At 44.1% G+C, this 16,036-nt stretch overlaps 1 protein-coding gene across 1 annotated transcript in view; it reads left to right on the plus strand.

The window, feature by feature from the left end:
• Positions 1-16,036, plus strand: part of LOC137368732 (glyoxylate reductase/hydroxypyruvate reductase-like) — a 51,687-nt gene that overhangs the window by 23,916 nt on the left and 11,735 nt on the right. Inside the window, exons 3-5 of the mRNA XM_068028918.1 lie at positions 3,013-3,085; positions 5,725-5,841; positions 12,197-12,285. Of these exons, the coding sequence (XP_067885019.1) occupies positions 3,013-3,085; positions 5,725-5,841; positions 12,197-12,285 (279 nt within the window). The remainder of the gene's footprint in view (positions 1-3,012; positions 3,086-5,724; positions 5,842-12,196; positions 12,286-16,036) is intronic.

Here is a 16,036-nt window from a genome sequence, read left to right on the forward strand (position 1 = left end):
CTGTGGCCTAACTAGCGTTTTATACAGCTCCATCATAACCCCCCTGCTCTTATATTCTGTGCCTCAGCCAATAAAAGCAAGTATCCCATATGCCTTCCTAACCACCTTATCTACCTGTGCTGCTGCCTTCAGTGATCTTTGGACAAGCACCTCAAGGTCTCTCTGACCCTCTGTACTCCCTAGGGTCCTACCATCCATTGTATATTCCACTGCCTTGTTAGACCTCCCAAAGTGCATCACCTCACACTTCTCAGGATTAAACTCCATTTGCCACCGCTCCGCCCATCTTACCAGCCCATCTATATCGTCCTGTAATCTAAGGCTTTCCACCACACTATTTATGACACCACCAATTTTCATGTCGTCTGCGAACTTACTGATCATACCCCCTATATTTACGTCTAAATCATTAATGTACACTACAAACAGCAAGTGTCCCAGCACCGATCCCTGCGGTACACCACTGGTCACAGGCTTCCACTCGCAGAAACAACCCTCTACCATCACCCTCTGCCTCCTGCCACTAAGCCAATTTTCAGTCCAATTTGCCAAATTACCCTGGATCCCATGGGCCTTTACTTTCTTAACCAATCTCCCATGCGGGACCTTATCAACAGCCTTACTGAAGTCCATGTAGACTACATCAACTGCTTTATCCTCATCTACACCTCTAGTCACCTCCTTGAAAAATTCAATCAAATTTGTTAGACATGATCGCCCCCTGACAAAGCCAAGCTGACCGTCGCTGATTAATCCCTGCCTCTTCAAGTGGAGATTAATCCTGTCTCTCAGAATTTTTTCCAGTAATTTCCCTACCACTGATGTTAGACTCACCGGCCTGTAATTGACTGGTTCATCCCTGCTACCCTTCCTAAATAATGGTACCACATTCGCTGTCCTCCAATCCTCTGGTACCTCTCCTGTGGCCAGAGAGGATTTGAAAATTTGTGTCAGAGCACCCGCTATCTCCTCCCTTGCCTCACGTAGCAGCCTGGGATACATCTCATCTGGGCCTGGGGATTTATCCACCTTCAAGCCCGCTAATACTTCCTCCTTTTCAATGCTAATTTGATCAAGTATATCACAATCCCCTTCCCTGATCACTACACCTACATCTTTCCTCTCCATAGTGAACACAGATGAAAAATAATCGTTCAAAACCTCCCCTATGTCCTCCGGCTCCGCACACAGATTGCCTCAATGATCCCTAATGGGCCCCACTTTTTCCCTGGTTATCCTCTTGCCCCCAGCATACTTATAAAACACCTTGGGATTTTCCTTAATCTTGTCTGCCAGTGATTTTTCATGCCCCCTTTTCGCTCTCCTAATTACTTTTTGAAGTATTCCCCTACACTTTCTATACTCCCCTAGGGACTCTGCTGTTTTCAGCACTCTGAATCTGCCATACGCCACCTTTTTTTTCCTTATCCAATCCTCTATATCCCTTGACATCCAGGGTTTCCTTGACCTGTTGGTCCTACTCTTCACCTTTACAGGAACATGCTGCACCTGAACCCTCACAATTTCCCTTCTAAATGACTCCCACTGGTCTGATGTTGACTTTCCTGTAAGAAGCTGCTCCCAGTTCACTTTGGCCAGATCCTGTTTTATCATATTGAAATCTGCTTTCCCCCAATTCAGTACTCTTATTTCCGGTCCCTCTATGTCCTTTTCCATAACAATCTTAAATCTTACGGAGTTATAGTCACTATCCTGGAAATGCTCCCCCACTGCCACTTCTAACACTTGTCCGGCTTCATTCCCTAGGATTAACACCAGTACCGCTCCTCCTCTTGTAGGACTCTCTACGTGCTGACTCAAAAAGCTCTCCTGAATACACTTGAAGAATTCTGCCCCCTTTAAGCTTTTTGCTCTGAGACTATCCCCTCTAATATAGGGAAAGTTGAAATCCCCTACCATTATTGCCCTATTATTTTTCCACCTCTCTGAGATTTGCCTACATATCTGCTCCTCTATCACTGCCTGACTGTTTGGAGGTCTGTAGTACACTCCCAGCCAAGTGACTGCCCCCTTTTTGTTTTTAAGTTCTACCCATATGGCCTCATTAGAGGAGCCTTCCAGGATATCATCCCTCCTTACTGCAGTAATTGACTCCTTAATCAACAGTGCAATGCCACCTCCTCTTTTACCCCCTCCCCTGTCACGTCTGAAGATTCTATACCCTGGAATATTAAGCTGCCAGTCCTGCTCTTCCCTCAACCATGTCTCAGTAATAGCAATAAAACAGTACGTCTCATCGGATGGTGATTGGCAGCTGACTTTCCCCTACGTGGTGCATAGGGCACTGAGGCTAATTGTAGGGCTCCTACCATTGCCAAATGAAGATTAGTTAACAGGGTGTGGAACCTGAATCCATTTGGGTCTGTACGGTTCAGTTACACATTGGCTTCACCAAATGGGGGAAAAGTTAGTTCTTGTTATTAATAAGGCTGTACACACTGCGATTGTAGCTAACTATTGTCATCAAAGTGGGATGTTACTAGTCAGATCTGACCTTTGTGTCCTTTGGTGGGCCTTCTCTGTGCCTAATGGCGCATGAGGCAACCCATTTTCTCCACTGTTTTTACATCCAGCAGATCGTGCTCTGGGTTGTTCCTGTAACAAAGGAAACAGGTTGTTAGCCTGACTCTCAACTCACTGCCAGGAAAAACAGCTAGATGTGATGGAGACATTGCCACTCCACACCCATTGTACCTAACTACCCCACTGGATGGCAACCCAATACTTGGAGACTAGAATGCTCATCTCCAGAACTGTCTGGAGTGGGTCTCAAATGCATAACCTTCCAACTCCGAGGCAGAAATTCTGCCGCTGAACAAAGGCTCACTTTGGCCTTCAGTTAGAAGCTTGAAATTTATAACAACTCCCATCATTAGTAATAGAATTCTATCTAGTAAAAGATGAAAACTCTTTAATTCTGAGGTTAAGTTTAACATTGTGCCAAAATGCTAAGTTAACTTGGTTTCATTTCGAGATTTTTTTCTGATACAGGTCCGAACCTGAAAGTTATCAGTACCATGTCTGTGGGGTTTGATCATCTCTCTCTAAAAGAAATAAAAAAAAGGTTAAGTATTTTAAAATAAAATTCAGTATTATTGATTTCATACACTAAGAGACCCTGATGCTCTATGTTATAGCCTTATTAACTTAACTATTTGTTACAGATTGTAGTATTTAACAAACTATGCTGCAATGTGCAATCCTTGTTGTCGGAAGACAGTTTTCCTTATTTAGAAATATTGGTATCTGATATCTACACTCCTAGCAAATATATAATTTTGGAACTGAGTAATGCAGTGGATTAGACCCTCACCTTTCTCCTCTGGGACTTGATGCATTATTGGTTACCTTTCAAACTTCTATAGATTCTGGAAGGGTTCCTGCCGACTGGAAAGTAGCAAATGTAACCCCACTATTTAAGAAAGGAGTGAGAGAGAAAATGGAGAAATACAAACCTGTTAGTTTGACATCAGTAGTAGGGAAAATGTTAGAATCTATTATAAATGATGTGATAACTGGACACTTGGAAAATAATGATATGATTGGGCAGAGCCAACATGGATTTATGAAAGGAAAATCATGTTTGACAAGATTTAAGATTGTTATGGAAACGATTTTTGAGGATGTTACATGTAGCATAAAGGAGAACCAGTGGATGTGGTGTATTTGAATTTTCAGAAGGCTTTTGATAAGGTCCCACACAGCGGGTTAGTAAACAATTTTAGAGCACATGTGATTGAGGGTAATATACTGCAATGGATTAAGAATTGGTTAACAGACAGAAAACAGAGAGTGAGAATAAACGGGTCATTTTCAGGATGGTAGGTCGTTATTAGTGGGGTACCACAAGGATCAGTGCTGACGCCACAGCTGTTCACAATCTATATAAATTATTTGGATGTGGGGGCCAAATGTAATATATCCAAATTTGCTGATGACACAAAACTAGGAGGGAATGTAAGTTGTGAGGAGGATGCAAGGAGGCTTCAAGGGGATTTGGACAGGTTAAGTGAATGGGCAAGATCATGCCGGATGGACTATAATGTGAATAAGTGCGAAGTGATCCACTTTGGTAGAAAAAACAGAAAAGCAGAGTATTTATTAAATGTTGAGAGGTTGGGAAGTGTTGATGTCCAAAGGGACCTGTGTCCTCGTTCATGAATCACTAAAAGCTAGTATACAGGTGCAGCAAGCAATTTGGAAGGCAAATGGTATTTTGGCCTTCATTGCAAGGGGATTTGAGTACAGGAGCAAAGATGTCTTGCTGCAATTATATAGATCCTTGGTGGGACTGTACCTGGGGTGCAGCTTTGGTCTCCTTATCTAAGGAAGGAAATACTTGCCATAGAGGGAGTGCAGTGGAGCTCACCAGACTAATCCCTGGGATGGCGGATTGTCTTATGAGGAGAGATTGCAGAAACTGGGCCTGTATTTGCTAGAGTTTCGAAGAATGAGGTGAACTCATTGAAACTTACAAAATTAAGATGTGGATAGGATGTTTCCTCTGGCTGGTGAGTCTAGAACCAAGTCTCAGAATAAGGGGTAGGCCATTTAAAACTGAGATGAGGAGGAATTTCTTTACTCAGAGGGTGGTGAATCTTTGGAATTCTCTACCGTAGAGGGCAGTGGAAGCTCAATCATTGAGTATGTTCAAGACAGAAATCGATAGATTTCTGGATCCTCATGACATCAAGGGATATGGGGATACTGGGGGAAAATGGCATGGAGGTAGATGATCTGTTTGAATGGTGGAGCAAGCTCAATGGGCCGAATGGCCTACTTCTGCTCCTATTTCCTATGTTCGTATGTTCTAAAGAACACCTGATGACTAGCACATAAAGGGCTTGTGGTACATTTAAAGAAATGTTTTCACTTCATTGCTGTACTCTGTGTCCCCTTTAATTCTGAGGCTGCATCTTCTCAGATTTCTGTTCTTGCAGAAAACCGGACCCTTGGGACTCCCCAGATTTTAGTTTGCTAGTGCCAATTGCACTGTTTCTTCAATTCTAGTTGTTCCAGATGACACTAATACCAACACCGCAAAATAAAATTAACTTGAAATAAAGCACATACAGAATGGCACAGTTCTATATAATGGCTGCTAAATGCCCACATCTAAGATGATGCACTCTGTCCCTTCAGGAGTTTCTGACCTTTTCTATCAGAAGCCTCATTTATCACAGAGACTCTCGGTCATGTCCCTTTTTTTCTCGCACTCATTGTGGCAGCCCCACAATCACCCCTGTTTATATATCCTTTTTCTCTTTGATTTGTCCAGATATCATTGTGAGTTCAATGAGATGAGAAACTGTGAATCTGTGTTTCAGTGTCTTATTTACTCATCTGTCTCTGGTAATGTGCCAAGTTTTCAAGCAGATAGAATAGGTGTTGCTCACAGCTCAAGAATGGGGTCTGCTTGATGTGATTAGAACGTCAAAACAGTCTGAGGATAACAAACAAAGGATAATTCCTGCAGTAAAAACAAGAAATGATGGAACCACTCAGCAGGTCTGGCAGCATCTCTGCAGCATTCCTGCAGTGCTGATTGGTTGGTCTCTGGTTTCCAGGCATGAGACAGACCCTTCCTTTAGCTTTAAATTTATACAAAAAAATTTCAAGACAATTTTTAAATTTATACAGTGACCTGAGCACTGGGCCTGTTGCACAGTTGAATACTAATTACCATATTTCCTGTGTTTGAAGGGGAATCCGAGTGGGCTACACCCCAGATGTCCTGACCAATGCCACTGCAGAACTCACCGTGGCCTTGCTCCTGGCAACAGCTCGTCGACTGATGGAGGCAGTAGCTGAAGCCAAAAAGTAAACTCACTTTTGTTTTTTTGCCTTTTTTAGAATTGGCATTTCTGAAATGTATCACTTAATATTTAAAGCAAAGGTGATTGGATTCAGTCTTGTGCAGTTATAGTGTTACTTGTATCCTAACATGTACCCACTTCAGAAAAGAGATTTGACTTTATCCTTTGATGTATTATAGATTTTAGATGGAAAAGCATTGATTTAACTCCAGTATTTAATGTTTATATTAATGTCAAGTATATAAAGTGTTACAAAACAGATACGCATTTATTTTGAAATCTGGTTCAGTCTGCGGTTTCCCCTCTGAATAACATATACACTTGCCAAGTCTTGTGAAAGCAAAATCTAATTTGGACATGGATCACTGATCCTTCATTGTTGCTGGATCAAAATCCTGGAATTCCTACCTAACTGTATCGTGGGAGCACCTTCACTACACAGACTGCAGTGAACATAGAACATAGAACATAGAACATACAGCACAGAACAGGCCCTTCGGCCCACAATGTTGTGCCGATCCTTTGTCCTCTGTCAAGGACAATTTAATCTATACCCCATCATTCTCCTTTATCCATATACCTATCCAAAAGCCTTTTGAAAGTCCCTAAAGTTTCTGACTCAACAACTTCCCCGGGCAAGGCATTCCATGCCTCGACCACTCTCTGGGTAAAGAACCTTCCCCTGACATCCCCCTTATATCTCCCACCCTTCACCTTAAATTTATGACCCCTTGTAACGCTTTGCTCCACCCGGGGAAAAAGTTTCTGACTGTCTACCCTATCTATTCCCCTGATCATCTTATAAACCTCTATCATGTCACCCCTCATCCTTCTCCTTTCTAATGAGAAGAGGCCTAGAATGTTCAGCCTTTCCTCGTAAGACTTATTCTCCATTCCAGGCAACATCCTGGTAAATCTCCTCTGCACCCTCTCCAAGGCTTCCACATCCTTCCTAAAATGAGGCGACCAGAACTGCACACAGTACTCCAAATGAGGCCTTACCAAGGTCCTGTACAGCTGCATCATCACCTCACGGCTCTTAAATTCAATCCCTCTGCTAATGAACGCTAACACCCCATATGCCTTCTTCACAGCCCTATCCACTTGAGTTGCAACTTTCAATGATCTATGCACATAGACCCCAAGGTCTCTCTGCTCCTCCACATGCCCAAGAACCCTACCGTTAACCCAGTATTTTGCATTCATGTTTGTCCTTCCAAAATGGACGACCTCACACTTTTCAGGGTTAAACTCCATCTGCCACTTTTCAGCCCAGCACTGCAACCTATCCAAGTCCCTTTGCAGACGACAATAGCCCTCCTCGGTATCCACAACTCCACCAACCTTTGTATCATCTGCAAATTTACTGACCCACCCTTCGACTTCCTCATCCAAGTCGTTAATAAAAATCACAAACAGGAGAGGACCCAGAACTGATCCCTGCGGCACGCCACTGGTAACTGGGCTCCAGGCTGAGTATTTACCATCTAAGACCACTCTCTGCCTTCTATCAGTTAGCCAATTCTTAATCCAACTGGCCACATTCCCCACTATCCCATGCCTCCTGACTTTCTCCATAAGTCTACCATGGGGGACCTTATCAAATGCCTTACTAAAATCCATGTACACCACATCCACTGGTTTACCCTCATCCACTTGCTTGGTCACCTGCTCAAAGAATTCAATCAGGCTTGTGAGGCAAGACCTACCCCTCACAAAACCGTGCTGACTGTCCCGAATCAAGCAGTGTCTTTCCAGATGCTCAGAAATCCTATCCCTCAGCACCTTTTCCATCAACTTGCCTACCACCGAAGTAAGACTAACTGGCCTGTAATTCCCAGGGTTGTTCCTATTCCCTTTCTTGAACAGGGGCACAACATTTGCCACCCTCCAATCACCTGGTACCACCCCCGTCAACAGAGAAGATGAAAAGATCATTGCCAGCGGCTCTGCAATTTCATCCCTTGCTTCCCATAACATCCTTGGATATACCCCGTCAGGCCCGGGAGACTTGTCTATCTTCAAGTTATTCAAAAACCCCAACACATCTTCCCTCCTAACGAGCACTTCCTCGAGCTTACCAGTCTGTTTCACACCGTCCTCTTCAGTAATACACCCCTTCTCATTCGTAAATACCGAAGAGAAGTACTCATTCAAAACCTCACTTATCTCTTCCGGCTCAACACACAGTCTCCCGCTATTGTCCTTGACCGGACCTATGGTCCCCCTAGTCATCCTCATATTTCTGACATACGCGTAAAAGGCCTTGGGGTTTTCTTTTATCCTACCCGCCAAGCATTTTTCATGCCCTCTCTTAGCTCTCCTAATCCCTTTCTTCAGATCCTTCCTGGCCATCTTGTATCCCTCCAGAGCTATGCCTGTGCCCTTTTTCCTCAACTTTATATACGCATCCTTCTTCTTCCTAACAAGACTCTCAACCTCTCTTGTCAACCACGGTTCCCTCACATGACCATCCCTTCCCTGTCTGACAGGGACATGCTTATCAATGGCCCCTACTATCTGCTCCTTGAAAAAGTTCCACATTTCGACCGTGCCCTTCCCTGCCAGCATATGCTCCCAACTTATGCTCCTCAGTTCCTGCCTGACAGCATCATATCTACCCTTCCCCCAATTGTAAACCTTGCCCTGTTGCACATACCTATCCCTCTCCATTACCACAGTGAATGCTACAGAATTGTGATCACTATCTCCAAAGTGCTCGCCCACCAACAGCTCTATCACTTGCCCTGGTTCATTACCTAGTACCAAATCCAATATTGCCTCCCCTCTGGTCGGGCAGTCTACATACTGAGTCAGAAAAGCTTCCTGGACATACTGCACAAACACTACCCCATCCAAACTATTCGATCTAAAGAGTTGCCAATCAATATTTGGGAAGTTGAAATCCCCCATAATTACTACCCTGTGACTTCTGCTCCTTTCCAAAATCTGTTTCCCAATCTGCTCTTCCACCTCCCTGCTGCTATTGGGGGGCCTATAGAAAACTCCCATCAAGGTGACTGCTCCTTTCCTGTTCCTGACCTCAACCCACAGTGCCTCAGTCGGCAGATGCTCCTCGAAAATTCTTTCAGCAGTGGTTTAAGAAAGTCCACTATCGCCTTCTCAGGGTAACTGGGGATGGGCAATAAAATCCAGCATTGCCAGCAACACCCACATCCCAAGAATGAATATAAAATATACAATACATAGACCTGCCATCATTCCTGTTTCTCCAAATTGATTCAGTTGAAGTAGGCTTGTAATATCTCCTCTTGGATTACAAAGCAAGGTTGGAGTATATATTCAGTTATTAGACCAACCTGTGTTCACTAGTGTATCCCTGTTATAAGAGGCTGTTTGAGCTTCTAGTCCAGAACAGAACAAGCAGCCACATACTTCCTCTAGAATCTCTCTCAGGTCAGTGCTTCTGAGGTATGTTTGAAGATGTGTCTCGTTTAGTCTCTCCCCTTTCTTTGGCCCTCCCCTTCTACTTGTTCTACATATATTTTTCACTCCCTTTTGGTTCCTCGCATTTCGTGTACCAGTCTCCTACAAGAAAGGGGTCTGGCTAAGGGGCAGCCAGATAATACAATTGCATTTGGAACTGCATAGTTCTTTGTGAGAATATTGCACCTTATAACCTCAGTGTCTAGGATAGTGTGGCTAAAAAGGGCTTTTATTTCTTGTCCTGGAGCACTGAGGAATTCTGTGTGAACCCAATTAGGACCAATGACTTTAGCAAGGCCTTCGACCAAACCTGAAGTTGCCAAATTTATTTAATGGGACTCTGCTGCAGCAAGCAAAACAGAAAGACATTTTCAAAGAGGTACGGTAGTTGCCCCTTCATGCCTTAAGTCTGCCTAAGTACTCAGGAGTATTGATTTTATTTGTAGTTTCCTACAATTCTGCAATAATTATGTATGATACGTTAAAACATTCACTTTTGCATAAGAGGAAAATGGTGTGATATTGAAAATCCTCACAAATTGAATGGTGGCTTAATATCTGTGACTAAAATCAGGGCTTGACAGGAGAGATACATAGAAGTAACAACACAGTAACAGGCCATTCAGCCCAACCAATTTATGACAGTGTTCATTCTTCCCATGAACAAATCGTCTAACCATATGTACTCACTCATTTCCCAATGATTGTTGATTCGACAGCCTGCTTCATTTCAGGAGACATTGCTGTCAACCTAGCAAAAAACGGGAAAACAAACAGTTGAAGTAAAGAGTAAGAAGCAAACAGAGTTATATAAAGATCGTTTGCCGCTTCCTGCCTCTGCAAACCCATCTTCTTCCTCCATGTCACAGAAAGACAGAATATCTAATTCCACAGGTGTCCTCTTCAACTCAATAGAGCTGTTCTGGTGGACATTGAGCAGTGAGCAAGGCCCTGGTGTGAAGTCCAACCCAAGCTGCCTCATTTACCACCTGAAAATGGCTTACCACCCCGCTTATGTTGGAGCTCTGGCTGCTGCCGTACTCAAAGGGACCTTCCACTAGGCAGTCAAAGCCCCGCCTGTTGAGGGAAGTAGGCCCTTTTAATTAGTAAATTGAGGTCCAAAGATGTACATGGGATCCTAGCTGCCATTTGATAGACAGCTGGGTGGTGCATGCAGAGTGAAGGCTCCACCCAGTTTTACCTGGTGGTACCACAGAAGAAGCCCCAAGAAGGTAATTTTAAAGTATTTTTGTGGAATCAGGAGGAGCAAGGTCTGCACAAAAGTAACGTGGGCCACTGCTGATGTGGTTCCACCTTAGATGGCATCCTTCACCCGCCCTGCCATACCTACCATCCTGTTGGCTGGTTCGGTCTCCATCCAGCCTGATATTATGCCATCTCAGAGCCCGTGAGCTGCAGCATAGTGCCCACTTGGTGCACACAGCTCACTAGATAATAAAGCTCAGCACCTCAAAATGGTCCAGACCTCCTGTCAGCAATATCGAGTGGCTGACAGTTAAAATCTAACTTTAAATCTACTTTAGTTGCCAGAATGGTAATCCTGCACTAATGGATAGTCCTCTGGCTGGGAGGTCTCAAGGTCTAATATGAACCTACTTATTGGAAACACTGATGCACTGAGCTGTATAGAAACACTGTTGGGTGGAAATTTGCCCTTGCTGTGCCCATTATGCCTAAATCAGAAATTAAAACAAAAAGTGCTGGAAAATACTCAGCTGTTCTGGCAGCATCTGTGGAGAGAGAAGCAAAGTTAACTTTTCAGGTCAGTGACCTTTCATCAGAACTGGCAAAGATTAGAAATGTAATAGGTTTTAAGCAAATAAAGTAGGGTGGGGCAAAAGAGAACAAAAGAGAAGGTGTTGATCGGACATAGGGTCAAAGATGGGGCAAAGGCAAAGACTGTGTTAAAACTAAAAATAAAAAAGGGGGAGGGGACAGTCATGCTCTGAAACAAGTTTTTAGTTTTACTTTTTATTTCATTTTATTTTAGTTTGTTTCAATCAATCAAATTTTTTTACCATGTGCCTACCCATTTTTTTTTTCATGTTTGTGCTTTTGGCTAGGGCTTTCATTTCTCTGTCATTTAACACCCCCTCTGCACTAACGCTTTGTCTTTCTCCACACCATTAATACACTCTTTGTCTTTGCCTTTGCCCCATGACCATCTTGTCAGTTATTTTCTGTGACCCTATGTTCGATCAATACCTCTTTTGTTCTCTTTTGCCCCACCCCCACTTTATTTGCTTAAAACCTATTACATTTCTAACCTTTGCCAGTTCTGATGAAAGGTCATTGACCTGAAATGTTAACTTTGCTTCTTTCTCCACAGATGGTGCTAGACCTGCTGAGTATTTTCCAGCACTTTTTGTTTTCATTTCAGATTTCCAGCATCTGCAATATTTTGCTTTTATTATATTGCCTAAATCAGACTCTGCTAAATTAGATGTCGCAAAGCAAAGCAGGAGTTGGGGCTATTCCACCTGGATTGAAAAGAACTCTCTGTGGAGCCAGCAGGGGTACTCCCCTATAACTAACCTAGGTCTGATGATTGGGCCCCCTGTTACTGTTCCATCCTATACTGGGAATTACCTTGGAGCCACTGCCAATGAGGCAAGTGCCTGATATTCAGCAGTGCTTCTAAATAATGTAAATGAGGACCAAGGCTCAATCTCAGGCTTGCCTCGGGTTTACCTATTGAGGTGTGCACTGCCTGTGATCAAAAATGGGTCAGAACTAGTTTCTAGGGCTGTGTATTTTTATAGCTCAGCAGGTTTGTATGTTAGAATGGTTCTTTAATCTTTGTTTCAAAATGTTTGATTTGAAAAATGGGTTCAAGTTGACTTTGGTCCAGGCTGTGATGTTCCTGTAACCTGAAACCTTTCTATTTCCAGTGGTGGCTGGGGCACGTGGAAACCCATGTGGCTTTGTGGCTATGGACTGTCTGACAGCACCGTGGGGATCGTGGGACTGGGAAGAATAGGTGAGTCATTCGTCACAAGATAATTATGGACAAGAAAGACTATTCTGCTCATCTTAATCCATCCTCACAGAAAGGGAAAGAAAATCCGAGGAAGAATCACCTTGAGCTTCTTTCAAGCTTCCATTGGTTGGGCACAGGGCAGCATTGCTGAGGGGATGGGCACAGGGCAGCATTGCTGGGGGGATGGGCACAGGGCAGCATTGCTGGGAGGATGGGCACAGGGCAGCATTGCTGGGAGGATGGGCACAGGGCAGTGTTGCTGGGAGGATGGGCACAGGGCAGCATTGCTGGGGGGATGGGCACAGGGCAGCATTGCTGGGGGGATGGGCACAGGGCAGCATTGCTGGGAGGATGGGCACAGGTCTCCTTCCCATTCTCTGGGCATGGAATGGTGGATGACACAGAGAGAAAAGAGCAAGTCTCAAGCTAAAAACAAAATATTTAATCAGGAAGGAATAACGAATTCCAACTGGAAATTCAGTTGGGAGGTGGGGGAAAATCTTTGTTTATAAAGTACATGCGTTTTTACCTCCCTGTACACAAGCTCATTGAAAGGTTCCATTTAAAAAATATAAACATCCGGGAAGGTGCCTTACTGCTGTTGATGTCACTTAAGAACCAAGGTTTCAAGTGCAATGTGCAGGCTGCACTCCTCTCAAGTTCCAGTCCCATCTATCTACACTTCACTGAGATACCTCCAGATTCAGATGAATGTGGTAGCAAAGTTGATTGTCAGATCTGCGTGTAGTCTTGGTTTGTATCGCATTCACTGATACTTTCAAGGAGCTCTGCGGAACTGTGCTGAGACTGAACTCTGCTGTATTTTGTGCCAATATAATACTGACAGATTTTCAGATTTGGATGCTTTTACTGCTTGATTTTAATGGTGGAGGGGGACACTAAATTGGGCTGTATAGCACCTTCTTTTTGGGCATTCCCGGGACATTGAACACCCATGACGTCTAAAATGTCCACGCATTCTGACAGGAAGTACGCAGGACGTCATCTTGGCAAGGTGGTTTGCACTTGCAGATCAGGCAGATTAAAATGTCGGTCAGTCTGCAGTGCTATTTTGATGCCATTGCTGCCATTTTTGACGTTTGCACGCTCCAACAACATTCTAACTTAACCTCCCACATCTGACCATGACATTAAATGGCATGAAAGAACCTCACACCCCAACCCACTGCCCAACAGTGCTACTTAGTCACAGGTTAGCTGTTGGATTATTTCTTCTGGCTTCAGATGCAATTTTACACACTTTTGGAGCTTTCCTATACTTGGCTAAAGTTTGATTAGTGCACAGGGAGTGGTCTGGCTGGTGCTGACGTACTTTTCTGTTCATTTAAAAGCTAATGCTTTAAAAAGTTGCTTCCAGTCATGAGTGGCCGGGTAGGGCTTCCTCTGGAAATTGAGCATGACTGGGAGAATGAAGAGAGTCCATGCAGAGCAGGACAAGCTGCTAGAAGAGGGAGGAGGAGGAGGGAGCGAAGGGCTCTCAGTGGGAAGCCATGTCTGCTGAGGATCTTGGGGGAGCAATTCTCTTACCTCAACTTCAGCGAGGACCCTTGTATCAGATGTCTTTACTTCGCTAAAGACGTCCTGACTGAAATCTCCCAACTGCTGCAATCACTACTGCCACCTCAAAGCAGGGCAAGGATAGCATTGCCTGTGGCTGTGAAGCAGACAGTGGCTCTTAACCTTTACTCGTCTGGTTCTTTTCAGGCGGCTGTTACTGGAGATATAAGGAATGTCTCACAGTTGGCAGTACATTGCTGCATAAAGGAGGTCACTGACGCTCTGTATACTCAGAGACAGCTTCATCTCATTTCCTCTTGCCGGAGACAAGCAGGAAGAGCATCTACAAGGGTTTGCACAGATTATAGGCTTCCCAGGGTGCAGGATGCAGTTGGCTGCACGCACATTGTCTTGCATGTGCATCATGTGAACTTGGCCATTTTCATGAACCAAAAGGAATTCCACACCCTCAGAGTGCATCTGGTGTGTGTCCACAGACTGCATCATGCCTGTTAACCTGGCGATTTCTTCATTCTGTGGCAGTCCTCTGTGCTGCCTGAATTTGACCCACCAGGGCAAGTCAAAGGCCAGCTGCTGGCAACAAGGGTTATCCACTCATGACATGGTTCATGACTTCAGTTCAGAATCCATGCACACATACACAGGAGGCCTACAAGGAGAGCCATGCTGCCACAACGAACATTATAGAGCACACTAGCCACATTTCGATTGCCTGGACCAGTCTGGAACACCCCTGTAGTACTCAGCTGAGCGGCTATTGAGATTTTCTGGTTGTATGTTGCACAACCTCGCCATTATGGGAGAAGAGGGAGAACAGCCCTTACTACCACCCATCAGGCGAGAAGCTGAGGAGCAGGCACACACGGAAGAGGAAGTTTGATAAAGTGCTATATAATAGGCTTTCCAGTAAATTTGAAGCCCATGAATAAAAGGGACAGTGGCAGCATGAATACAATGTTGGCTGAGTGACAGGAAACAGAGAGTGAATGTTTTTTTTCAGACTGGACTATACAGTGGGGTTTCCCAAGGGTCTGTACAAGGACCACTGCTTTGCTTGATCTATATTTATGACTAGACTGGGGGTATGGGCACAATTTCAAAATTTGCAGATGACAAAAAACTTCAAATTCTTGTGAACTGTGAGGAGGATAGTGATAGACTTCAAGAGAACACAGGCTGGTGGATTGAGCAGGTGAAACTTACTGCAGAGAAGTGTGAAGTAATACATTTTGGTCAGAAGAATGAGGAGAGGCAATATAAAATAAAGGGTACAATTCTAAAGGGGGTGCAGGAACAGAGGGACTGGGGGTATAAGTGCACAACTCATTAAAGGCAGCAGGGCAGGTTGAGAAAGTGGTTAAAAAGGCAGACAGGATCTTTAGCTTTATAAATAGAGGCATCGAATACAAAAGCAAGGAAGTTATGATGAACCTTCATAAAATACTGGTTCGGCCTTAACTGGAGTATCCTGTCCAATTCTGGTCACCACACTTTAGGAAGGATGTGAAGACATTAGAGAGAGTGCAGAAAAGATTGACGGGAATGGTTCCAGGGATGAGGGACTTCAGTTGTGTGGATAGATTGGAGAAGCTAGGGTTGTTCTCCTTAGAGAAGAGAAGGTTGAGAGGAGATTTGATAGAGGTGCTCAAAATCATAAGGGGTCTGGATAGAGAGAATCTGTTCCCATTAGCAGAAAGGCCAAGAACCAGAGGACACCAATTTAAGGTCATTGGTAAAAGAACCAAAGGTGACATGAGGAAAACATTTTTTTTATGCAGTGAGTGGTTAGGACCTGGAATGCACTGCCTGAGAGTGTGGTGGATGCAGAGTCAATCGTGGCTTTCAAAAGGGAATTGGATAAGCACCTGAAGAGAAAAAAAATTCAGGACGACAGGGAAAAGGCAGGGGAGTGGGACTAGCTAAATTGCTTCTGGTGAGAGCCAGCACAGAGTCAATGGACTGAATGGCGTCCTTCCATGCTGTAACCATTCTGTGCTGTAACTGTTCTATGATTCTATATAACGTAGACAGCCCTTTCTGCTGAGGCTCTACATGAGCTTTTTAGATTTTTTCTTAAAAAAAAAGATTAGATTACAGATACAGCACTGAAACAGGCCCTTCGGCCCACCGAGTCTGTGCCGAACATCAACCACCCATTTTTACTAATACTACACTAATCCCATATTGCTACCAAACATCCCCACCTGTCCCT

Source organism: Heterodontus francisci, chromosome 4 (assembly GCF_036365525.1).
Source record: "Heterodontus francisci isolate sHetFra1 chromosome 4, sHetFra1.hap1, whole genome shotgun sequence".
Lineage (NCBI taxonomy): Eukaryota > Metazoa > Chordata > Chondrichthyes > Heterodontiformes > Heterodontidae > Heterodontus > Heterodontus francisci.